Raw genomic sequence first — 24,864 nt, 5'->3', positions numbered from 1 at the left:
TGCGTTCTAGCACTCGGTCTTTGAACATTGAGACTTGCACTGTTGCAAAGTGGATCGGGAACGGGGGCTTGGATGGAACAGTCGCATGAAACATGAGTAACAAACAAAGCCACGAGTACGAGTGAGAAAATAAGGGGGTTTGGGCACAAATAGATCAGATTCGTTTCCGATTCTTCTTTGGGTTTGGTAAAATAAAATAAAAACGAAAACAATTCGGTGCTTCGGTTCGGCCGATTTGGAGGAAGGCTTTGAATTAAAAAAAATAATAATAAGTAATATTTATACACAAAAAATATTAAAATAATAAAAAATATAAAAATAAAAATTCAATAAAAAGTACAATTATATGCTTTGGACTGAAGCTTCAGCTCAAGGGCGGGCACAAAGAGGCCGAATCCCACCGAAGTGGAAGTCAAAGATAAAAAGACAGTTTTGTGCTTCGGCCGAACCTTTGGCTGGAGAAGCCGATTTTGACCGAAGTTGGCCAAAGCAGGCCGAAGCTGATGCAGTGGAGCTGCGCTTTGCTTCGGTCTAAGTCGAAAATCCAAAGACTTCGACCTCTTCGTCTGAAGCAAAGCGAGTCTGACAACATTGGTTGCAGTGGAGCTGCGCTTTGCTTCAGTTTAAGCCGAAAATCCAAAGACTTCGACCTCTTCGTCTGAAGCAAAGCGAGTCTGACAACATTGGTTGCAGTGGAGCTGCGCTTTGCTTCGGTCTAAGCCGAAAATCCAAAGACTTCGACCTCTTCGTCTGAAGCAAAGCGAGTCTGACAACATTGGTCTAGATGCATGCAAACAAAAGTTTTTAGCAATGAGGCGGCAAGAACGGGCTAGCTTTTCGAATTATATATTAGGAGATAATTTATTTTGGGTGCAAAAAGATCACAATTACCCATATGAGATATGAAATCGTATAGTTGAGGGGTATTATTTTTTTTGCATAGAAAAAAAATTCTCGACTTAAAAGATGGGGACACCCTCGGCCACCTGATTCACATTTGATCATCAAGGCAAACAGCCTTCAAGAAAAACCTTTGAGAAGAGCAATAAATAAAACTCGGCACCAGTGTTATATGACATTTTAGCCCTGAGATGGTATCACGTGTCGATACATATTTATTATGTTAAAAATCATTAATATTATCGCAACACTTCAGCCCTAGGTGCGTTCGTGCCTTAAAATTTTGAAGACACTTAATTTATTAAAAACTGAAATCTATCAAACCACACCAACGATATTTACTCTTTAATATCATTCATTTATCAAAACATACATGAAATATCAACTATTGTAATTTATGCTTATGTGTACTTAATGACAACGTTGACCTAATCCATCACTTATTAGTAAAGATAATTTGGTTCAAGTAGAAAACTTCAAAAGGGCAAGTGCAAAACTCATAAAGACATGGATGGAAGTATGAGAATAGATATAGTGATTTTTGGTCTGATTAAATAGATGACTCTTGATAGAACGGAATGATGGAACATTATTTGTGTAGCCAACCCCAAATAGTTGGGATGGCTTAGATGATGATAATGATATCCACTAGATATGATTTTCAAAATTAAATCATAAGAAAAAATATGAGATGTCAAATGATTCATTTTTAAGTGTTTTTCGATAAATTCCCCTATTGAAGATAATAAATATTATAAAAGAGCTCATTTTAACTATTTAACATTCTACCCTTTTATTAAAATACATCTTAAATGTCAACTACTCCTATTCATAATTACTTGCCATTGATAAGATTTTTGACATTAAATCAAAAGAAATAGGGGAGAGATCAAATACTTTCTCTTGGTTAATTTTTTGATAAATTTTCTTATTAATTAATGACAATAAAATATTTAAATGCTTATTGTGGGACTTGATTTGTATAGCGAATCCCAAATAGTTGAGATGACTTAGGTGATGATGATGATGATGTGCACTAGATGTGATTTTTGAAATTAAATAAGAAGAAAAGATGAGATGTCAAATAATTCATCTCTTGAGTGCTTTTTGATAAATTTCCCTCTATTGAAGGTAATAAATATTAGGGTGCGGTTTATATACAGCCGAGGCTCCAAACAATCAAAGTAAAGTGCATCTTCAAATAGTATCGAGAAATGTAATTTAAATACTAGAAATCTTTGTGATAGCCTTAAAATATATTTTCATCTTTAAGTATAAAATTTAAAGCTTCAAAAATAATGTAGATCGAGCATATCTACGAAGACTTAAAAATCTTAAAAATTGACGGTCCAAAAATGCGTTACAAGATGCACTATTTCCAACGCTTGAAATCCATTTTTTTCTCATGTCCATGCATCTTAGTACCGAGATGATCAATTTGAGGATATTTGGGCATGAAAACAAGCTCTTCTAGCGATATTTTTGAGGTGGGCTATAATTTGATTGTTTAGAGCCTCGCCTCTATATAAACTTTTTCCTCAATTGATTGCCTAGTATTACACAGTGAATGCGTGAAGAAAAAAGATGAAGAAGATAGACATCAATGGCTGTATATCTCGCATTTCGCAAGTCTTTTCTTCTTCTCTTCGACGTTTTCTGTACGAAATCTGTGGCATCCAATCTTTTAGCATCCCTTGAAAGCTTCTGGTTATGCTCATCTCTTCTCCCTGGTGTTCAAGGGTTATGTGCTCTGTGCTCTTATGCTCTATCTTCAGTTTGATTCTTGCCTTCTTTATTCATCTGATTTCGAATTTCCCTCATTTCTTGTTGGGAAGTCCTACATTGAAGGTCATATTGCCTTGTGGCACAAATCAGGTCCTTAGCTAGGAGACCAATACCTGTTATATGCATGCCAAAATATCAGATAGCGGACTAATACATGTTCATATTTACAACAGAAAGATTTATATAGTCAATTATACACATAGGAAAAAGAAGAAGAAGAAGAAGAAGGAATATTGTGCATTATGCCCTTTCTCTCTGCTGGGCCTTGCTTCTTGCTAAGTTCTCTCTTTTCTTCTTCCATTATACACTGAGTCTTTTAGGTGTGGTTTGTATAATGTTGCTACCTTAAACAATCCAATTAAGACACCTCATACCTCTAAATTTTAGCATAAATGTAATTTTGATGTAAAAAATTCTTAAGATAGCTTGAAAATCTATTTTCATTTTTAATTATAAAATTTTAAATTCTAAAAATGGTTCAAATCAATTAGATCTATAAACACGTGAAAATCTTGAAAATTGACAGTCCAGATAATATGTAAAACATTAGAAATGACTAGGATCTAAAACACATGGTATGTCGCTTTAGATGCTTCCCCATTTTGGATCTAAAATTCTTCCACCATTCAAATTGGTGCAAATCTCGTGATGACCTATGACGAATTAAAAATGAACGTCCTACGAACAAAGTATAAAATAGTCCATAAATATTCGATAGTCCATTTTTAATGCCAAAAATCCTTTTTTCTTCTAAGATTCATTGCCCTAGTGGCGTGATCAAGACTATTGAGCATAAAATTTTAGATCCAAAATCTACTTCTAGGTGAAAATAATAAATTGAAATCCATCTACATAAGGTAAAGGTCAAAATAAGGCCTAGACCCTATGAAGAAAAAAGAAGTAAAGCCTCATCTCCTAGAGAAACTTAGTTCTAGTGTTGAAAAACTTCAAATTGATCATCTCGACCTTGGCTTTAAAAAAGATTGTAAGCCTTAAAAATAATGTAAATTATAACACACTATCTAAACGGTTCATTTAAAATGTTCATAAATCCACAAGATTCGTTCTTTGAGCTACAAAATTTATAATCCATGTTGGAAATAGATTTGAAAGTCATCATAGGGATTTTCCTAACATATGACGTTTTAAGATGAGGCTTTGCTTTTTTTTCACAAGGCCTAGGGCTTATTGAAACAAGATCCTCTATAAAAGTGGGAGTGCATCAGAACATATTCCGTCCGCGGATGTACAAAAACCCCACTTATTAACTTAAAGTAGAGGGCTTCACATGAGTTTCAAGTAAGAAAATGAAAGGGGAGGGAAGGAATTGTATAGATGAGTTGCTTCCCAAAAAGGAGACTTGTAATCTACACACCAATGGATCCCAATGCTGAGGTTCCATTTTTTACCTATTTTCAGAAAATTTTGCTTCATTTTTATTGTTCATGGCGATTTTAGGGCTTCAGAGAAACTTCTAGCTTATTTTCTGAGAAAATTACTGAGTTTTTTTTTATTGCTTTTTCATGAAATTGTTCAGTATGTCATGGTTGCATCGTATCCATATTTAGGGCCCGTGATACTTTTCAATTGAAATCTTTGTTTTACTCCTACTCACTAATGGTTTTTTTACATATTGAAAGAACTTTATGAATTTGTTTCATTGTAAGATGTATCAGAGTTTGTATAGCTGCAACTTTGTTCTTGGTGATTGTTAGTTTATTGGTGAATATCTCTCTTTCAATAATGTTAATTGCGGATTAAAATTTGTGATTTCGTAAACATATCTGATCAACCCCTGTAAGGATGAATCTTGGAAGTGATGATTTATGGGAATTTTGTAGCTTTCTTTAATGGAAATGAAAGGATTAGAGTGCTCATTATGGAACGTTTATAGGTATTCATGTCAAAAAGAATTTAAAAATATCATATATTTTTCTGTGCTGTGGTTATGATAATTCAGACAATTTATGGTTTCTTATGGACTGGGTTGCCTATCTCGTATATTGGACTTCCCCAATGCCTTCGAAATTAGTCATCTTGAATAAGGATTATATGGCTTGTGATAATATTAATCAACATAATGGTGAGAGTATAATACCAAGAATTGGTTTATTTGATAAGCTTTTTGTATGTTTGATGAATAATTTTGTGCTGCATCATGATTGACGGTGGACAGATGAAATTTGAAGCCCATGTATATGTATATGTAACAGTATGATCTTCCATTCTTTCTCCATTTTCTTGAGATGGTTTGTGCCTGTTCATGTTGCAAGAATGCTACTTGTCGTTGAACTTTGCATTGGGGTGTGGTTTTTTATAATGTTCATGTGTATGCTGATTTTTGTGCAATTGTGTGCATGATGAACTGGTCAATTGTGTTGCTTTCACTTTTGCAAATGCACTTACCTTTTTGCATATCTAATAATGTATATATTATCACTATTATGTGTACAATTTCAGGCCAGACTTGCAGAAGTGGCAAAAGAACTGGGCAGAGGAATTCATATATTCACTAACTCGGCTTCTATACCATCTGATGGGAACCTGACTTCTGTATCAAATAGTGGTAAGTGATACAGCGATATCCAAGACATTCAATTCTTCACCTCTTTCTTGACTTTAATTGACCTTTTCTTGCTTCATTTTATTTTTGTAGTTTTAAGCTATTATACTAACTAATAGTAGTTATGAAACTTATTTTTCTGAATATCTCCCTTGTTATTCATTAGTGATTATTTCTTCTGTGCTACATATGTTTGGATTTTTGGTGGTCCTGAACTCTTTAACCATGTTGGGGTTCAGCATTTTAGTTGGCATCAGTCAATGCGACGCTGGCTCTATTTTAATTCGGCTCTCGAACTGGGAAATTGCCAAAAACTGGTTTGAACTAGTTGGCCAGACTTGTTGAAAGCCTTTCACTTCTTTTAATTCTTTGGGCTATTTTTGTTGATTGGATTGATCAGTTTGATGGGCTTGTATGATCAATTTGATCAGAGCATCCACTTATCTAGGTTGTGTTGCTGTTCTAGTCCTTATGAACCTTTGTCCGAATAGCCATGTATTCATTCCTTATGCACATTTTCCATCTTTTTGACAGAGGAGCAGGATGAATTCTATGAATTTACGGCTGAGGATTACTACCGACTATTGTCAACTAAGAAAGGTAATAATTTGATGATAGGTGCTTCATTATGTGGTTTTGGGCTCTCGAACGTATTAGCATGGAGTAGATTTAGATTCATTTGTTGATGACATTTGCATGCAACCGTCTAAATATGCAGCTTTTGTTTGTCTTTTACTGTGTTTTCTTATTGACGTTGATGATTGAACTGAACAGACAAACAGTTGAAGACCCGCAAAATTCGTGAAGCCGAAGAGGCTAGCCGCAGGTCAAAAATATCAAAGGTACATTAAAAAATAATACTTTTTTTCTGAGAAACATTTCAGTAGCCATTTACATATAGTTGTGATTGCTCACAAAGAGTGTCATCTAGGTTTGCCATCTTACTTATTGGCAATTTGGCATATGAAATTTGTATGGCATTCTTTGAAAGGCTGTTAGTTACATGTAAATATGTGAACAATGGATATGCCACCTTGCATTTATCACAAACAAGTATGTCTTTTCCTTTTTTACTGATGCATCAATATTATTGTGAAACCTTGACAGCTGATGTTGAACTTGGGGTTCATCTACTAAAAAATATGTTTGCTTGTATGTTTTGATCTATTCTGCGTTCTTTATTCATATTCTTGGTGAGTGAGATCTAGTCTTTTCTGATGATTGTTTATTTTGAGCTGACTGTGGTTTCTCTCTCTTGTCTTTCATGCAGTTCATCTGAAATGTCTAACCAGTCCAATAAATTATCAAAATTCATACTTCTTTTTGGAATGGCCATAACCTTGTGGTGTTTGTAAAATGGTTTCGTAGTTTAACTTCGATTTTAACTTGTTCAGGCAATTATGAGGGTCCACTTTCCTGATAACTACATATTGGAAGCAGAATTTCATTCATCTGATATCATTTCAAGTTTAACGGACCTTCTCAAGAAAGTAATTGCTCGTCCAGATCTGCCATTTTACATATGTAAGTGTTTCTCATTCTTGTAGTAACCTGCTTTTTTTTTTTTTTTTTCAAATCATTAAGTTCTACAGGTTTCAAAATCTTTTTCCTTTTTGGCTATCTGAATGGCTTGGACGTTTGGTTGTCTTAGTATTACTTCGCAACTGTGGTGTGAAATGGTATGGAATATTGTGTGTTTTCTTTGTCATGTATAATCAGATCATTAGGCGCTTGAAAAGAATCAATTAGTTGTTTCTTCTTGATCATTCCAGTGACAGTTTTGCAATTACATAAGTGAATGCATGTACTGACTCCTCTGCATATCATAAGATTTGTCCAGCAACCATTTAACAGTGCCTTGGATAACAAAAACAAAATTACTTGGTCAGACGAGTAGCCAGGTTTTCAAATTGGAAGCTCAATGAGTGTGGCAATGTTTGAATAGAGTAAAGTTGTGAAGTAGGAGGAGTTTTGCTGACATTAGATATGTAGGGACTTTAAAGAATAACAGAAATCATTATCAAAGTGATATGTGGTAGGCTTTGAAGATAAAACTCGGGCTGAAACATATGAGTCTTTGAAAGGGATTCTATTTTTGACCAAAGAATTTAAGTAATAAGTGTCACTAAAGGTGACTCACAAAATATCATCAAATAAATGAAAGAGATTTTGTATACTCTTTTGAAATTGGAAGGTATCTTCTACAGAGTTTATTGTGTAATTTGCTTATTTCCAAAACCTCCCTTATTTCGAGAGAGTCAAACCCTGGCGCACCGCTTGGAGTATATGAGTTATTAGGCCTTTCTATTGCCATGGGCTACTTATGTTTTTTCTTTTTATTTTTTTTGTACTACGTTGATCAAGTATTATTTAATTAGAAGATAATTGAAACTAGCACCACAGTAGGCCATATAACATCAGCACAGATGAGTTGGTTTACATGGATTTAAAATGGGCTAACTTTGGGAGCTTCTTTTCCCTGTTTTACTTGTATGGTAATGTTTGTAAATCATATATTTTCCAAGAAACCTAGTGGGTTGGTGCATATCTGTTTGGATAGTATTCATCAATATGCACTTATGAATCTTATCTTCAGCAGATGGCATTTGTGTATAGGTAGTTAGGTTATCAATTTCGAATTTATTATGCCTCTGCATGATTTCTTGTGTTTTTTTCACTCTATATTTCAGACACCACTCCTCCGAAACAGAAAATCAATGATCTCTCGAAGGATTTCCACTCTGCGGGGTTTATCCCTGGTGCTATTGTATACTTTTCTTATGACTTGATAAATGGTAAATCTTTAGATTCATTCTTCTTCTTCTTCTTTTATATTTTAATTATGCCATTTGACTTTTCTTTTTTCAATCTGATATATTTCTTCAGAATAAGGATGTACATTAGCGAGATTCATGTTCCTTGAGACAGTAGATGGCTTCATAGATCCTCACAAGTTTTGGGGATATAATGTCCATGCTTAATTTAGATTAGATGTCCTCAACAAGAATATTGTGTTCTGTAACCTGTGTTATTTCAAAAGAGACACACGCATGTGCTCGCATAAACTGACAAAACCTTAAAGCCAAATTAAGTATACATCAAGATATAGAGTGCAGACACATAGAGACCTTTAAAACAAGGATGAGAAGAGTAACCATGATAAATGGAAGAGACGATATGAACGCAATCTAGTCATGTTGCATCATGAATCTTGTCAAAATCAAGAATATTTAGTAACACTATGTATTAGTGTAGTTGGACAAAACTGAAGTACTTTTCTTTTTACCTTCAGGCTCTGTTGAGTATTCTCTATGCAAAAACTATGCATCCATGATAATGGATGTCTTGTAGTTTGAATTATTGTATGTCCAAGAGTAATATGTAGGACTGCCTTTTTTTTGTTCTCTTCTCAAAGTAGGACTGCCTTGGTGTCCCGCACATTTTGTTATACAACAGTAGTATTCAAAATTGACCAGACTGTAAAGAAATCTTGTCCTTTACATGGAGTTATTTTACTTGAACCAAGGACATTTAACTCAAGTCGTTAACAAATTATAATGGCTCTTACAATCGGACCATCCTACGAACATGCTAAATAGGATGTGAGCTTTACACCTTCACAAAGTGTGTGGAAGGCATCTTTCCATACATCCCAAAAAATAGTATTAATCTTGAAGAAATATGTACTGCACAAGTATCAAAGCTCAATTTAAATATCTCTCTCTCTCTCTCTCTCTCTCTCTCTCTCTCTCTCACACACACACACACACACACACACACACACACACATAGGAAATCCTCTTTTCATATGATCTAAGGTTATTTTTAATTTTTTATTGCAATTTTGGATATTTCGTGCTTTCTGCATTCTGACAATTGACTCCCTTTGGCACTCATTTATCATAAAAAAGTGAAGACTTTTTTTTTCCCTTGCTTTTTTGTTGTAGTTTAATAGTGTGAATTGGCAGGGGAAGATGAAAGGATCCTAATTCTTTTCATATGATCTAGATTATTTTCAAATTTTTATTGAGATTTTTTATGTTTCTGCTTCTGCATTCCGGCAATGGATTTTTCTTTTCCTTTGCCACTCATTTATCATAAAAACATGAGGACTTTTTTCCCTCCTTTTCTCATTGTAGTCCACTAATGTGAATTGGCAGGGGAAGATGAAGGGATCCTAATATCCGGGCCATTTCTTCGCGATGATATCATGGCTTTGAAGGATATCCATCTTAAAACTGTGCCCATTGAAGAGGTAATTAGAGCTGAACCAGACACTACTGTTCCTGTTGAAGTTGAAGCTCCATCGATGCCTGTTGAAGCTAAGCCTGCTACAAAAAAACCTGTCAAGCCCAGGTGGCTTAGAATGTGAGATTGCCAGCTTAACTTGGTATCAGAAATGTGCTAGAATTGATGAAGCTTTTGTTAACTAGTTTATATATCAAGGATCTGCTCATGTCAACATGGATTCAATCATGGAATGATAAAATATTTTGTTTTAAAAATGTATCATCAAGTTCATAATCTAGTTTGGCTTTATCATGAGTGCTATATTGTCAAACTCTACTTAAATGGGCTGAATGTTTGGCGCGTGTTGTATTAGATGTTTGAAGAGCAATACTTGGCTTCACCTCAACATTGTTGTTGCTTTGTAATCAAAGTGGTTGAAAATTGGGTTTATTGTGATGGTTTTTTCAATGATGTGTTGAGCTTTGATCATTCTCTTTTGATTTGCAAGGATGTAGAATAAATTACAAGAGTAAAAAAGAAAAAGAAAAGATGGGTTGAGCTTGACACCTCTCTTTCTCTCTCTTTCTCTCTCTCTCTCTCTCTCTGTGCGTGCGTCAGCGAAGTTTTTTAAAGATGCTCCAATCTTATGCTTTGTGGTGAGGGGTACTGATGAATCTCAAATGGCAGCCAATTGCAGATGCATTAAGATGTTGCTGTGTGAATATTAATTTTACAGTTATTTAATTTTCTATATTGATTGTTTTTAACTTTTTAAAGTTTTTTGGATGAGCTAAATATCTGTAGAGAAATTCTTTTGGAAGAGCAATTAGCATAATAAGACTCGGTTTAATTTTTCCGTTAAAAGTTCCTTTTTTTCTTGCTGATGTTTCTTCTCCATAAGAGCTTTTATTCTTTTAAAAAGTACGAAACGTAAAAGAGAATCTTAAGGAGTAGTGGATGTAAATTTTTTGAGTTTGATAAATTTAAAAAGCGTGCGGTTTGTATAAGGCCGAGGCTCTAAACAATCAAAGTAAAATGCACCTTTAAATATCGAGAAATGTGGTTTCAGTACTGAAAATCTTTGTGATAGCGTTAAAATATATTTTTATCTCTAATTAGAAAATTTAAAACTTCTAAATAATATAGATTGAGCAGATCTATGAAAATTTGAAAATCTTGAAATTAATTGTTTAAAAATGTATTATAAGATATACTATTTTTAAAATTTGAAATCTATTTTTTTCTCATGTCCATGAATCTTGAGGTCAAGATGATCAATTTAAAGATATTTGGGCATCAAAACAACCTCTTCAAATGGAAAATTTCAGGTATGCCCTAATTTGATTGTTTAGAACCTTGTATTTATATAAATTTTTTCCATTTAAAAAATCTGACCCCCCACTTATTGTGTTTGGGATTTTTTTTTTTTTTCTTGAAGTGAACCTAAGGGTTGAAGAGGTTAGTACCGCCCCCAAAATTTCTGACGATCCTAAAAGGTACGCTAGATTGGGCTTTACTCAAGAGAGTAAATGGAATAGAGCACTAAATCTTTTGGCTTTTTAAAGACATTTTAGAACTAGCATCAAACTTATTCCAACATGTCAAAGCCAGACCGGATATGCAAACAAATTTATTGGAATATCAATCGGTCCATTGGTTGATTTGATATAATAAAAAATTAAATTTAATAAAAAAAACAAGTTAAAATCAATGTGTGACTGATGATTAATATTTTTACCGACTTTTTATACAATTTCGAATGAATTTTTTTTATAATGAATCTTATATTTTAAAATTATTTTTCTTTCTTTTTCTTTTATCTTTTTAAAATTGGATTTAATTGGTTCGACCAATAAATCGGTGCTGCTCTCATTCTTTAGCTTACTTTTGCCTCAATTCGAATATCCCTGTTTGGGTCCTTTCTTCCAAGAGCAAAATGCCATCTTGTCTTCTCTACTATTCCAATTTCGATATCCATACTTTATTAATTTATTTCATCAGTTTATTGAATTTGGAGTCGACTATTTAGCTGTGTTACAAAAAATCACAAATACTTTTAGCTAATAGATATAAATTGAATGGTTCGAAGGATCACACACAAAATTTGAGATTTCTTTTTGTTTTGAGTCAGGTCAATGGCATTATTACAATAACCGCGATTTGAATTTTGATGGACAAGAGTAAGTGTGACATCTTTATTATCATCATCATAAAAACCTTTTTTTAACTAATTAAGATCAATTATACGAATTCTAATTTGTTGGTATAATCTATTAAAAGTCGTACCTTAAATGATGTGATAAGTTTTTATATATTTTTTCACTATTTTTGTACTTTTGAGCTTATCCTTTATTTTCTTTTGTTAGTCTTCGAATTATCTCACACCTTCTAATCTGAGTCCACTCTATGTTATTTTATTAAAGTGCCACACCTATATATTTTGAAATATATCCCTTTCGAATTCTATTTCTTATTTATGTTGTCATTTATCCATCACAACATTTTCAAAACTCCACTTTAAGTGTAATCTCTTTGCATGAAAAGTAAATACTATCTATGTTTCCTACTTTTATGGCTCAATATGTTATTTTGTGAGCATAATAATATATGTGCGTTTCATAACTGGTCCTTGTCTGTAGTCCAAGTGTACGAAGCGGAAGCGTGAGAGAGAGAATATGGAAACCCTAAACCTCACCTGCTATTCTTCTCCAACCTGTTTCTCTCTCCTAAAAAACCAGGCTAGACGCCATTCCCTAGCCCCTGTTTTTTCTTCTTCTCTCTATCCGTCTCTGGTTCTCTCGTGTTCTCTCTCTAGAAAGGGGAATTTTTTGGAACCGGCGAGGAAGCATGCGAGCAGGAGCGGCAGCAGGGGCCGCAGCGCCAATGTCTTTCTCCCCCACCTTGTTGCTTCTATGGTCAGCTCTCTCTCTCTCTCTCTCTCTCTCTCTCTCTCTCATTTCATGGAGTCTCCGTATCTGTAAATTTTGTCCCGTCGCATTTTGGACCAGGAAAGAGTGGAACAGACATACATTATGGTGAAACCCGATGGTGTTCAACGAGGTTTGGTATGTTCACATTTTTAATTCCTCTCGTTGATCCATTTATCTGGAGTTTATATACGAACTTTTTCTATGGGAATTATGGAGGATTTCATGATAATGTTGAATTTGGAAATCACATTTCTACCTAACAGCATTATGAATGACTTCTGCAAAGATGGCAATAACTTTCTTAGCATTAAGTTTTTTGTTTTTTTACAGTGGCAATTTTCAGTTTAATTTTGCTGCGTGCATGCGATATCTTTACTTTCTGGTTTCTAAACTTTTCTGGATTTTTTTCCATATACGTACTAGATTGATTTATTTGTAAATTTAGTTAGATAGGGGTTGTCCTTTTTTTTTTATTATTCATCAATAAGCTTGAGGCCTTTCTTCTTTTCTTATTGCTGATTAGCTCGAGGCCTTCCTGTAAAATCATTTCATTATGAATTACAGTTATAGTTTGGCATTTATTTTGCGACAAAAACCATGTTATGGATTTCACAGTTTAATCCTAAACTGAATAAGGAAATTGTTAAATGCTTTATTAGACCTCTAGGCATAGTATTTTGTCGGTGCAAACATATAGAAGCATTTAGTCATGATGGATTGTTGATTGGGACTTCCCCAAAGTCATTTGATGATTACTGGAGAACTTTCACCTCGGAGGTCGGTACCTAATTTTGTAGAAATAAATGTTTTAGTTGCAGCGATTGATATAGAGGTGCTCCATCATTTATATAGAATGCTAACTAAATCATCACCGTTTGAAAAACCAACCAAAGTCAAATAGGAGAAGTAGTCTTCTCATGTTTGGCTTTTTTAGGAGCTGGTTGGACAGTTTTAGGATACTGATGTCATGGTTTACAAATATTAATGGAGTACACTGAAAACGAAAAAATAAGTAAATTTGCAATGCATAACGTCTTTCATAACTCCCATTCTTTTACGGGGATCTTCCCATTTTTCTAGAATTATTGTAGTATAAATTTTCTGTATCTAAAATTTGAGACGATATTCAGGCCTTCAGATTGTTTGCTATGAACTATTGGCTCAACAGGTCAAGAAGTTTACCATTCTGTTCAGAAGTGTTTTTGCATTCTTCGGCATTTGAACGACTTAGATGCTTTTTAAGTCAGTTCCCAGTTTTCATATCAATTTGTCCAGTCTGGTCGAATCACAATACAATGCAGTGACTAGTTCCATGTATAATTTGTGTTTTTCATATTGTACTGTCCTATTGGCAGCTGTGCTGCTTAGTTCATGTATTTTTGGTATTTGATTGGTTATCCAAAAAAAAAATGACAACATGCTTTTCAGCAAAATGTTTTGTAATTTTTGCTAATTCTGTAATGATCATGTATTATGGATTGGTTGTGCCTATGTGTGTGGGTGAACGCAACACACATGCACGTGTTTCTTTCCCTAATGCTTCCTTATTCTTTTGAATAAATTGGTGTCTTTTATTTCTATTGAAAAATAACATTTTCTTATTGATTCTTAGTAAATGAACAAAATTGTAAAACAAAATGATATGGCATGGATATATTCATGTCTGTGGCCTGCTGATTTATTGCTCTCGCTCTTAATAATGTTCGAAGTATTTATTGTGTTTGTTTTGTTCTTTCTTTTTTGCTCATGTATATGCTAAGGAATGCATGTCTAGGTTGGGGAGATAATCTCTCGTTTTGAGAAGAAGGGATTTTTGTTGAAAGGATTGAAGCTCTTCCAATGCCCTGAAGAACTGGCAAAGGTCTCACCTAGTAATCATCCTTTTATTATAGCGTCCTTTATTTTTTTCATGGGAGTGGTATTTGGCATGCATCTATTCCTCACGTATTTTATGATTACAGGAACACTATAGGGATCTTCAGTCCAAGTCTTTCTTTCCAAAATTGATCCAGTATGTAACATCCGGTCCTGTAGTGTGCATGGTATGTCCTCATATTAACAATATGTGGAATATGACTCTTTTTTTGGCTTTTAATGATTAATGGAATGGCAAAGTTACACTGCAACGAAAAGGACCTTAGTATAGTGACTTACATCAATCTTACCCTTGCGGCTCCACCCTCTTTGAACTCTCATCTGGAAAAGTATTCCCTGGCTACTTACTGTTAAGGCTCCAGCTCAACATTGATTTATAATTACTCTCCCTTAAAATGCCCATCTTCCCATCCTACTTTGCACTTGCATAGGCCATCGACTTTCTCTACCTTTCCTTTGCTACTTGTCTACATCACCTGCTTGAGCTTCCTGTCTTTCCTCAGTCTCCCAGAGTCCACTACTAATACCACCTTATCTGCATAGAACACCACCATTCCTTCACTTTCCCCCTTTTCTTTTCTGTGTATGTGTGTGTGTGTGTGAGAGAGAGAGCGAGAGAGAGAGAGGTTATGTTTACTTTGGTTGAATTGATTTTGACACTTTCGTTATTTTATTTTACGTAATTGACTAGCTAGGCTTGGGAAGGTGTAGGGGTTGTTGCATCTGCCCGTAAGCTCATCGGGGCAACAAATCCTTTGGAAGCCCAACCTGGTACCATCAGAGGAGACCTTGCTATCCAAACTGGAAGGTTCTATTGACTTTCTTTTGATCTATCATGGGTCTTTTTGTACCGTAAATTTATTAACTTTATTCGCATGTGCATCTTTGTCCTTAGTTTGGTTGGTATCTTGGTGAATGACATCCTGGGATTGTTGTGCAGGAATGTTATCCATGGAAGTGACAGTCCTGAGAACGGTCAGCGTGAAATAGGTGAGGGTTTTTGTAATCGTAAGACTTTGATGAGTACAAATATAAAGTTTTTCAATTAATAATCACTTGTTTTCCATTAAACACTTGTTTTCCATTAAGGCATTTTATTTGAGGACAGGACCATGGAGTTATTGCTTTATCTATTATTTTCAAATATATAGCATCTTCGAAATTACTTATTCCTTAGTTGAACTTATGCCACATCATGAATTGAAGTGTTATAGGCACAAGATGTAAACAGCTTTATTCCTGAAAAAAAAGATGTAAACAGCTTTTCTCACTCTCTCATGTTAGATTTCATGCAAAGAGTAGTGTGTGTGCATGTGCATGTACACACAACTCGAGTTTGAGTCCTTTGAAGGTGCGATCCCCAAAATTTGGGGTCCTAAAGATATCGCTAGCATAGTTTTGGCCCAAGGGAGCAAGTGGACAGTTTGCTCCCATGGGAGCATGAAATTATTTGGCTTTATGTTATGGTCTTGTATAGAAAATTGTTGTTATTTGATGAATTTAATCATTTGATTTCTCTCAGTCCACAACTTTTCTTGTGCAGCCATGTGATGTACTTCATGTGCGGGTAGTTTGCAATCTACATGTCCTGTAATAAAGTTCTTGATAATGAATATATTTTGTTGAAAATATAATAAATTTTTAACTTTAATGACTTAAATGAAGCTTTTATTATGATCTGTGAATTGAAGATAAGTAATTCGGTTTAATATTCTTTGATTGTTCAATGTTACTAGGAATGTTTTTGCATGATTGCTTTAAGTCTATAACAAACAGGAGTGGAGGGGCTGATTCATTTCTCTCGAAGCATCAATATGACTTGTTGTCCGGCATATTTCAGTATGAGTGTGACCAATTTTGAGTGAAAATTATATTCTTTAGTGTGATCATTAAGAATTCATAGTTAGTTGTTCAGTACAATTGGTTACTTTGAATTGAAGAACATTATGGGAATCTAATGGGTTGCTCCAAACTTCCCTTTTTGCAGCGTTGTGGTTTAAAGAAGATGAAATTTATCAATGGACACAAGCAGATGCCCCTTGGCTGATGGAGTAATTTTGCCCTCTCTTGAACCATAAGGTGGTGCAATTGATGAGTTTTCATGCAGTCAACGAGGTTAGGCAATGCCCTTCGCCGTTGTGTGCATGGCTTTGATTAAGTTATGGTATAAAATCCTTGAGCATGCCTAGAGCAATTTTAAGATTAATAATAACAAACTGGCTAGTTTATCAAAGTTTGAAGTTAGAAGAATTGCCCATTTTGGTACACACTCTCTTGTGTCTTTTTCCATACCTATTTGCTCTCTCTAGTTCTTGACCTATCGACTCCTTGGACAAATTGATCGTGTTGTTGTTTATTGGTTTTGAACCAATTTATATAGCTCCCTGGAAAAATTTGATGCCACAAGTAATTTCTCGTGCAAATATAGGGGGTGTGGTTTTCATAAGGTAACCTTACTTCTGGAACCTTGTAGGAGTGAGGTCACGATGTTCTACACCATGTAATTGGATGGTGTAGATTTGAGACTTCTTTTAAGACAATGTCATAAAGTGACAAGTTTTTTAAGATAGTATAAGATCTACACCGTCCAAAGAACCTATATGAACTTTTTCCAAAAATAGATCAGTAATAGAGTTCAATACTTCAGTCAATGTCATCTCCAGTAAATTTCGCCCCTTAATCACCAATTGAAAGAACTGTGATTATTTACAAAGCTTGATACGTTGAAAAATATGACCATTATTGTTGCTTAATTAGCGCTTTCCTTATGTCACTAGTCGGCTCAGTTCCCTTTTGCACAGCTTCTTATAGCACTAGTCGGCTTAGTTCCCTTTTGCATAGCCATAATTGCAACATTTATTTGGCCTTTTTCATTTCAGTTACATTTTTTTTTGGGATTGTTTACAAAGAAACCATTTATCTTTATTACAAGGAGGTCACAATTATTCTTACTCATTAGGTAACAAATTGGTTTGGATTGAGATGAGTCACGAAAGTCTTAAAAAATTTTTTTGGAACTTTGTGTCTATTCATTGACACTTTTACAATCACGAAATTTGAAATTTAAGGGACGAGTGGTTGTGACCTTTTATAAAAGGTCAATGGTTTCTTACATTTCCTTTTTCTTCTGTTAGTATGGGTTTTACTTTGGAACTCCTTGTTATTCCCACTGATGGCTCAGTACTTTCTACCTTGGACAAAGAAACGATGAGGACCAAAATGCGCTGGAAGCCTCGGCATATAATTATGAATCGAGAAAGAAAGGTGAGATTAATGTTTGTTTCATGGAAATGCATGGATCAAAAGGCTTATTGGGATGCTTGTAATTTTTTGTATGTCTAGATTTTGTCATCAGGATTTGGTGGCCCATTGAAACCTGTACTTTTCCATTTCCTCAATTTTGATGTTCTAAATTTTAAGAAATCTTCAATACAATCCAACTATTCGGTATCAGCATAAGTGAACAGTCCCAAATATCTTGAGAGAGTAATGGAGCACTGAAATATCAAACACATTTTCATAGCATAACATTCTTGTAATTTCTTTTGACAAAACTAGCGTAGGTTCAAAAGAATTATACATGTGGTGGTTGCCAATAGCTCGAACATTTCCCAAATGGGAGGGAAATAGAGAGACCTCTACTTTAGAGAGAGAGAGAGAGAGATGCATAAATCTTTCCCCCCAAAATGGAGACGCTTGTGCATGCCTAAGAGGACTTGGTGGCATGAACACTTCCTCTTTCAAAGTTCAAATCCTAGCAGTGAGAAGAAAAAAATAAGAGTCAAACAGGCTTCAGCATCAGATCAACTGGTGGATGGACAGGATAAATGCTAGGATCTTTATTGTGCACTTTTGATTGGTCCCACACTATGCATGATCATCCATCACTTGGTCTGACGGTGATGATCCCATTGGATTCTCAAATAAAAAATTAAAGAAAATTATGGACTAAACAAATTAAAAAATAAAAATAAAAATACAGCACCAATTGGTTATGTCTGAGAACCGTCTGGTTCTTGATATTTAGTGGGATCTGAGTTGGCCGGGTCCCATCCGAATCACCTGTTTTTAAGACCTTTGATAATAGCCAAATGGATTACCGTATGCAACCTGTTTGTGCAGTGGGCTAAAGAAGCTCGACGTGGCCACATGAACAAAAACCCAATTCGGCCATGTTCGGCCTTTATCTCTGTGCTGATACGTGCTACATTACTTCTTAACCTTGTTATCATTGGCCCGATACCAAAAAAAAAACAGGCAAAATCAGCCAGCTTTGACTGGCCAAATAAATTAGATAATTTTTTTTTAATATATTTTATATTTTCAAATTATTATTTATATATTTGCTTAATATTTCGAAATTTAGATAAACTGAACTAACAGTTAGACCGGTTTTGGTTGGATTACAGACAGCAAACTGCTTAGTCAAACATCGCTTCCTGTTTGCCCTTCCGTCTCTTGATTCAGACTTTTTTTACTTTTTTCTTTTTTTGAAACAATGTAACACGTCTCTCTGTTCGCCCTTCTGTCTCTTGATTCAGACTTTTTCTCTTTTTTTATTTTTTGAAAGAATGTAACACGTCTCTGTGTCTCTCTCGAGAGTGCAGGAGGCGACACTTTTATCAAGTTGAATGAAACGACAACGCCTCTCATTTTTATAAAAAAGATCACGCCTCTCTCCTTTTTTATCCGAAAAATGTGCGTCTCTTTCTTGACATTGTTACTCGGAACTTTTGTTCTTTGATACTAAAGAATATTATTCGGAAGTTTTGTTGTTAGGTGCTAAAAAAATTTATACTCATCCCCCCATGCTTTTATATATAAAAAAAATCCTTTTTTGTTTTTAAACTTGAACCCTTTTTTTTTTTTTTTTATTTGTCCACAATGCCTCAATTTTATTTCAGATTTTCAAGGTCCAAAGCAACAATAACTTGGCATTAAAAAGCAAAATACTTTTTTTAAAATGTAGCTTCAAACTTTCAAAGTCCAAGGTGAACATCAAAAGTGCAACTACCAGTCACTTAGGACCTTTCAAAGTGATTAGAAGCACCAAGATGAATGAACTTTGGATCTTGAATGTTTGGAGAGCTCTTTGAGGTCCCAAGTGGCCCCAAGTGATTAGAAGCTCCAAGATGAATGAACTTTGAATCTTGAATGTTTGAAGGCTCTTTAAAGTTCAAAGTGGTGGCATTCTAAAGAAATAAAAATAAAAAAGAATTAACAAAGAGGGATAAATATAAGATACAAAAAAAAGGTGTGGTTTGTATAGAGTCGAGGCTCCAAACAATCAAAGTAGAGCGTACCTTCAAATAGTATCAATAAATGGTTTCAATATTAGAAATCTTTGTGATAGCTTTAAAATATATTTTCATCTTTAACTATAAAATTTAAAGCTTCAAAAATAGTGTGAATCAAGCAGATATATGAATACTTAAAAATCTTGAAAGTTGACGATCTAAAAATATGCTACAAGATGCATTATTTTCAAAATTGAAAATCCATCTTTTCTCATGTCCGTGCATTTTGATGTCATGATTATCAATTTACTAATATTTGGGTATCAAAACAATGTCTTTTAGTGAAATTTTTGAGCTAGGCTCTAATTTGATATTTTGCCTATGTAGTTTAATTTTAGACCCTTCCACACCCACGTGTATAGGACTTCAGAGGATCATTATTAAATTTGACACACATCTCTAGAAAAGTCAAGTCTCACACTCATGTGATAACTTTTCTAGATATTTATGCCAAATTTAATGGTGATCATTTGGGTCCAACACACATGGATATAAGAAGGTCTCAAAAGATTATTACTCTTAATTTAATATCAAAATACCCATTAAAAAGTGGAAAATTTGTCAAAATGGCCATAGAGAGATGGACTAGTTGACACTTCGCCTAGTTGTTGCAATTCAAATTCAAAACATTTGTTTTTTCATGGGTATTTTGAAACTAAATCAAAAGATAAGGCAAAGTGCCGAATTGTTAATCTCTTACATGTAATATGATAAATTTCCCATAAAAAATACATGATCATAAATGGAATAGTCGCAAATGTGTAAAGTACATCTCTCATGGGTATTTTGGTAACGAATATTTATGGGGACATGAACGTAATTTTATCCATGTTTCGCATGTCTCTTGTTTCGGTTGGAAATGCTTTGCAAATCCAATGTCCCATTAACATGTCCCCATAAATTAAAAAAGAAAAAACAAAAATTCCCAAAAAAAAAAAAAAAAATCAATCCTAACCTACACTTTTGGTAGGGTGGGAATGGACCTAGACTCAATCTGGGACCCGAGGGGTAGACCCGATCTAGGTCCGTGTATGGGTTCAAAAATTGGTCCCGTCGGGTCGTGTCAGGTCCAAGATTGGACCCAAACATTATTTGGATCCAGGTCCTAGTCTGGTACTATTTTTTGAGTCCCAATAAATGAATTACATTTAAATATAATTAAAGAGTAATGATCCTATAAGACCTTCCTCTACCCATGTGTATAGGACTCCAAAGCATCACCATTAAATTTGGTACAGATCTTTATAAAAGTTATCATATGGATATGGGACTTGATTTTTTTAAAGATCCATACCGAATTTAATGTTAATCTTTTGGATCCTACACACATAGGTGGGAGAAGGTCTTATATGATTATTTTTCATAATTAAATAACACAATTTTTTGACTTTTAGGTCGGGTCCGATTGGGTTTGGGTCCCATATCATTTTTCGGGTCCGAGTCCCAGACTAGGACCCTATCCCCCGTTGCCACCCCTACTTTCTGGTGCGAATTTCAGCAGGAACAAAACTGCTATTTGCTTTTAGAAGTAGGGATATATTCGACCTCACCAAAACCTGTTTTTTTATTAAGAAGCCTCTCTTCAACTAGCCGTTGAAGCTTCCTCTCTCATAGCCGTTGAAACATGAATTTAAACACCAATTCTCTTAACCGTTATTACCACAACCAACCCATCATTCTACTCTTTCTTCACTTTGAAGCCCAATCTAAAGAGAGACTTTGTACACAATTTAGAGAGAGAGAGAGAGCAATTGTACCTAAATCCTAGCAAGAGAGAGAGCCCTCGTACCGATCTTCTAGAGAGAGAGAGCTCTTCCTGGCACAAGCTAATCGAGAGAGAATGCAAGAGGCCGGGGGAAAAGCAGAGGAAAGAGGGAATCAAGCACAAGAAACAGACTGCAATGGGGAGAATGAATGCAATTTGTTTAGCCCACGATTTAGATGTGCAGCAAGATTGGCCGGTTGGGACGAGGAGACCCTTCTGCTCGCGAGCCTCGTGGTCGAGGACACTCCTGTGAGAGAAGCTAAGCAGAGGAAGAGAACCTCCCCGCTTTTAATTAAATCTCCACCGTCCTCTTCGAAGAGGTAATTCTTTAAAACCCATTTGATTTCAATGGGCATTTTTTCCCTTCATTTCCTTGCTATTTGTTCAGATGATTCTCACTGCTTGTTTTCTTGCATTCCAATTTTAATCTCTCTAGATTTCATGGCTTTTTTTTTTTTTTTCATTCTCAGATTTTTCTGGATTATTTTCTTAAATTAGGTACTATTTTTCTTCTCTCTTGTTGGGTCAAAGATTTTGTTGATTTTGTTGCAGAGTAAATAGTACTTGAGCTTGTTCTTTTGCAACTCAAGAAAGTTATTTCTCTCTCTGAAGTGTTCTCTGTGGTTTTCTTTCACTGTGGTCTTTTTTGTGTTCAACTCTACAATAATTTAATGGAATTTACTACACATTGTGACTGCGATTTTCTCTTTCTCTTCATGTTCTACTGTGTTTTTCCCCAGTGTTTTGTTTTCTTCATGTTCTATTGTTCTTTCAGAAGGCGCAGAGTTCGAAGGCAGAGTCCTCCTCTTATCCCACTTGCAGTTCCAAACCTTGACGATGAAGATGACTACAAAAAACCAGGTAAAATTTTTTTGCAAATTATTTGTAAAATAGACATGGAATTATACCATGAGTTAGTGGAATCGAGGTTCTGGTTTCGACGCCTGACTCTGAAATTCATTATGAATTTAGATGACTCCTATGTTAAGAGTATGGATATCTTGTTACTATTGATATACATCATTATAAATATATTTTATTTTATTTTATTCATTTTATTATTATTATTATTATTATTTTCAGATAACTCTCTCTATATAAATATACAAGACATCATATAAATATTCGACTTTTAACAATTAAAGATAAATACCAACGGCTATGGATAATTACTAACTAATCTTATCATAATCAAAAGACAGTTAATTAAGAGCATACTAATATGTATGCATAATGATGTATATCAATACTAACAAGATATCCATACTTTAACATCCTAACCTTGACGCTGAAGATGACTACAAAAAACCAGGTAAAAAAATCTTGCAAATTATTTATGAAATAGACATGGAATTATAACATGAATTAGTGGAATCGAGGTTCTGACTCTGAAATTCATTATGAATTATTATCATCAGAGAAAGCCACAATGCCCAATGTTCATGCTCCTGCTCCCCTGTGTCTGGATAGATTGAGGGAAGAGCTCTCTTGTGCGGTACGAGACTGGGGGAATCAAACCCACATCCTCTCTCTCTCTCTCTCTCTCTCTCTCTCTCTCTCTCTCTCTCTCTCTCTCTCTCTCTCTCTCTCTCTCTCTCTCTCTCGTTTGACAGAGGATTATTTGCAGGTTTGCTTGGATATTTGCTTTGAGCCCAGTACCACTCCTTGTGGTCACAGGTATGAAATTGTTCTCTGTGAAATTACTAACTGTTTATTATGGCCTTTTTGCCCCCTGTTTCCTGTGTTTTTGGCCTAATCAGTTACTGTTGATAATGGCAGTTTCTGTTTAAGATGTTTACAGTCAGCAGCTGAAAAATGCGGGCGGAAATGCCCGAAGTGCCGGCAACTCATCAGGTACTCCCTTATGGACATTTTCCATAATACCTCAAATTATGAACATGAGAGAGAGTGTGTGTGTGAGTATGAAATGGGTGAGTTTTTCTGAAATAAATGAGGTTGTTCTTTCAGCATTGGAAGGGCTTGCACTATAAACACAGTACTATGGAACACCATACAGCTTCTGTTCCCAGAGGAAGTTGAGGCAAAGAAGAAGGCAGTTGAGGAGAGAAAGAGAAAGAGACAAATCATGGCCGAAGCGAAGCGAAGGCCTTCTCGGGTATTACCAACAGTTTCTCAATCTACAAGCAACAGAGTATTGGCTTCCCATTCTACAAGCAACAGAGTATTAGCTTCTCATTCTACAAGCAGCAGACCAGTGGCTTCTCTCTCTACAAACAACAGAGCATTGGGGAGGAGGAGAACACCAAACCAAGATGAGGATGCAGCCTTGGCTTTAAGGTTACAGAGAGAAGAATTCATGGCAGGTTTTCATGATTCTCAGTTTCCAAGAAGAAGCACTCTATCTTCTGCAAGAGCCAACTTGAGAGCCATGGCTTCTCGAGCAATGCGCCTTCGTGAGAGGAGCCGACCAATTTGAGAGCCACGACTGAAATCAGTTCTATATTAAAGGGGGTGGTTGTTTTATCTGTAAAAATTGTCTTCCACATTTTGATTAAGGTCTCCCCACTTGGAATCCTCCAAGATTCAATGAAATCTGAAGATATACAATTGCAACTGGCAGATGTTGTTGGGCGAGTTTAAATTTTCTGCACTTTTTATGATTTCTACTTGTGTTATTTTTCTTCAAGATAATAAGATATGTCCCTATTGCAAAATAATACTATTTTCCATTATTCCTCCAAGATGCAACTAAACATCTCTAAAGATACATAAAAAGTTGGGTAATGTCTTTACCATTATTATTTTTTGTTGCACTGTTCTTATTTTGAGGGAAATTTGTCAAAATTATTCCCAACCGTCGATCATGTGTTTCTTAATTAAATAAAAAAATACAGGTAAGATGTTAAATTTCCTAGTTGCAAGTGGTTTTAAGTGAGATTATTTCTGATAAAAAACGACAGTCATCGTTAGGCTTCGTTTGATTGGTGGAAGAAGGCTTTTGGAAGCACCACTTTCCGAGTGGTGTCACTTCCCTATTTTACACTATTATAGAAGCCGCATAAAGCTGCAGATTCCAGAATAGTGCACAACTACAAGAGGTGCGACAGTTTCGGAAAACCACTGCTTCAGAAGTCACGGCTTCCTATTATCAAACACGCACACTCCACTTTGAATTTAGAATCCTCCATGTTCTATGTGATCTGTTCTAAAATCTGCAATTCAGTTTGTGAAGGTCAACTTGATTTAATTGATACTTTCATCCTTATGCCTACAAGTGTCCAATTACCTAATAAGTAGGGAAGGCTCTGGGCCACGAACTGTGGCACCAGGTCGACCCGACCTGATCCGGAAGAAAACATTTATGGGATTGGGAGAAAAAATTTATGGGATTGGGACCTGGACCTGGACCCGATTGGACCTAACTAAAAAATAACAATATATATTTAAAGGGTGTGGTTTATATAAAGTTGCAACCTTAAACAATCCAATTAAGGTGCACCTTAAAATGTTATCATAACATGTAATTTTGTTGTAAAAAATTATTAGTATTATCTTAAA

General features: G+C 35.0%; 3 protein-coding genes across 17 annotated transcripts; all 3 read left to right on the top strand.

Annotated features, from left to right (window-relative positions):
- The first annotated feature begins 4,038 nt into the window (after window positions 1-4,038).
- PUX1 (plant UBX domain-containing protein 1) lies at window positions 4,039-9,928 on the top strand. Its single transcript, XM_011627841.3, has 7 exons — window positions 4,039-4,080; window positions 5,146-5,251; window positions 5,783-5,848; window positions 6,023-6,090; window positions 6,643-6,772; window positions 7,939-8,043; window positions 9,409-9,928. The coding sequence occupies exons 1-7, from the start codon at window positions 4,063-4,065 to the stop codon at window positions 9,618-9,620; spliced, it is 705 nt and encodes a 234-aa protein (XP_011626143.2). The 5' UTR covers window positions 4,039-4,062; the 3' UTR covers window positions 9,621-9,928.
- Window positions 9,929-12,109: 2,181 nt separating this feature from the next.
- On the top strand, window positions 12,110-17,736 carry LOC18441849 (uncharacterized). Of its 14 annotated transcripts, none has more exons than XR_016057125.1 (8): window positions 12,110-12,393; window positions 12,487-12,543; window positions 14,183-14,269; window positions 14,370-14,450; window positions 14,995-15,091; window positions 15,224-15,273; window positions 16,271-16,398; window positions 17,486-17,736. XR_016057125.1 is itself a non-coding variant. In XM_088869000.1 (7 exons), exons 1-6 carry the CDS (start codon window positions 12,154-12,156, stop codon window positions 15,271-15,273), a joined length of 612 nt encoding a protein of 203 aa, XP_088725126.1. In that variant the 5' UTR covers window positions 12,110-12,153; the 3' UTR covers window positions 16,271-16,516. The 14 variants fall into 14 exon arrangements, 3 of the variants coding, with proteins under 3 accessions (XP_088725126.1, XP_006852138.2, XP_088725127.1); XR_016057126.1 differs by having other exon boundaries at window positions 17,465-17,736; XR_016057124.1 differs by having other exon boundaries at window positions 17,418-17,736.
- A 3,552-nt stretch (window positions 17,737-21,288) lies between these two features.
- LOC18441850 (uncharacterized) lies at window positions 21,289-24,020 on the top strand. Of its 2 annotated transcripts, XM_020671919.2 has the most exons (6): window positions 21,289-21,665; window positions 22,121-22,206; window positions 22,764-22,840; window positions 22,973-23,022; window positions 23,125-23,199; window positions 23,314-24,020. In XM_020671919.2, exons 1-6 carry the CDS (start codon window positions 21,421-21,423, stop codon window positions 23,780-23,782), a joined length of 1,002 nt encoding a protein of 333 aa, XP_020527578.1. In that variant the 5' UTR covers window positions 21,289-21,420; the 3' UTR covers window positions 23,783-24,020. The 2 variants fall into 2 exon arrangements, with proteins under 2 accessions (XP_020527578.1, XP_088725125.1); XM_088868999.1 differs by lacking the exons at window positions 21,289-21,665; window positions 22,121-22,206 and adding an exon at window positions 22,521-22,657.
- Window positions 24,021-24,864: the final 844 nt, after the last annotated feature.

The sequence above is a fragment of the Amborella trichopoda genome, chromosome 6 (genome assembly GCF_054954075.1).
Source record: "Amborella trichopoda isolate Santa Cruz 75 chromosome 6, AtrichopodaSantaCruz75HAP2 v2.0, whole genome shotgun sequence".
In the NCBI taxonomy this organism is placed as follows: Eukaryota; Viridiplantae; Streptophyta; class Magnoliopsida; order Amborellales; family Amborellaceae; genus Amborella; species Amborella trichopoda.
This window is presented reverse-complemented; position numbering and strand designations above follow the sequence as displayed.

Excerpts from the sequence above, each read along its gene's own strand:
- PUX1 (XM_011627841.3), top strand. Across the intron at positions 5,849-6,022 it reads ACTATTGTCAACTAAGAAAG|ACAAACAGTTGAAGACCCGC; the intron begins GTAATAATTTGA and ends TGAACTGAACAG. Across the intron at positions 8,044-9,408 it reads TTCTTATGACTTGATAAATG|GGGAAGATGAAGGGATCCTA; the intron begins GTAAATCTTTAG and ends GTGAATTGGCAG.
- LOC18441849 (XM_006852076.4), top strand. The coding sequence starts at position 12,154 with ATGGAAACCCTAAACCTCACCTGCTATTCTTCTCCAACCTGTTTCTCT. Across the intron at positions 12,394-12,486 it reads CCCACCTTGTTGCTTCTATG|GAAAGAGTGGAACAGACATA; the intron begins GTCAGCTCTCTC and ends ATTTTGGACCAG. Across the intron at positions 15,274-16,270 it reads GAACGGTCAGCGTGAAATAG|CGTTGTGGTTTAAAGAAGAT; the intron begins GTGAGGGTTTTT and ends CCCTTTTTGCAG.
- LOC18441850 (XM_020671919.2), top strand. The coding sequence starts at position 21,421 with ATGCAAGAGGCCGGGGGAAAAGCAGAGGAAAGAGGGAATCAAGCACAA. Across the intron at positions 22,207-22,763 it reads AGATGACTACAAAAAACCAG|AGAAAGCCACAATGCCCAAT; the intron begins GTAAAATTTTTT and ends TATTATCATCAG. Across the intron at positions 23,023-23,124 it reads ACCACTCCTTGTGGTCACAG|TTTCTGTTTAAGATGTTTAC; the intron begins GTATGAAATTGT and ends TGATAATGGCAG.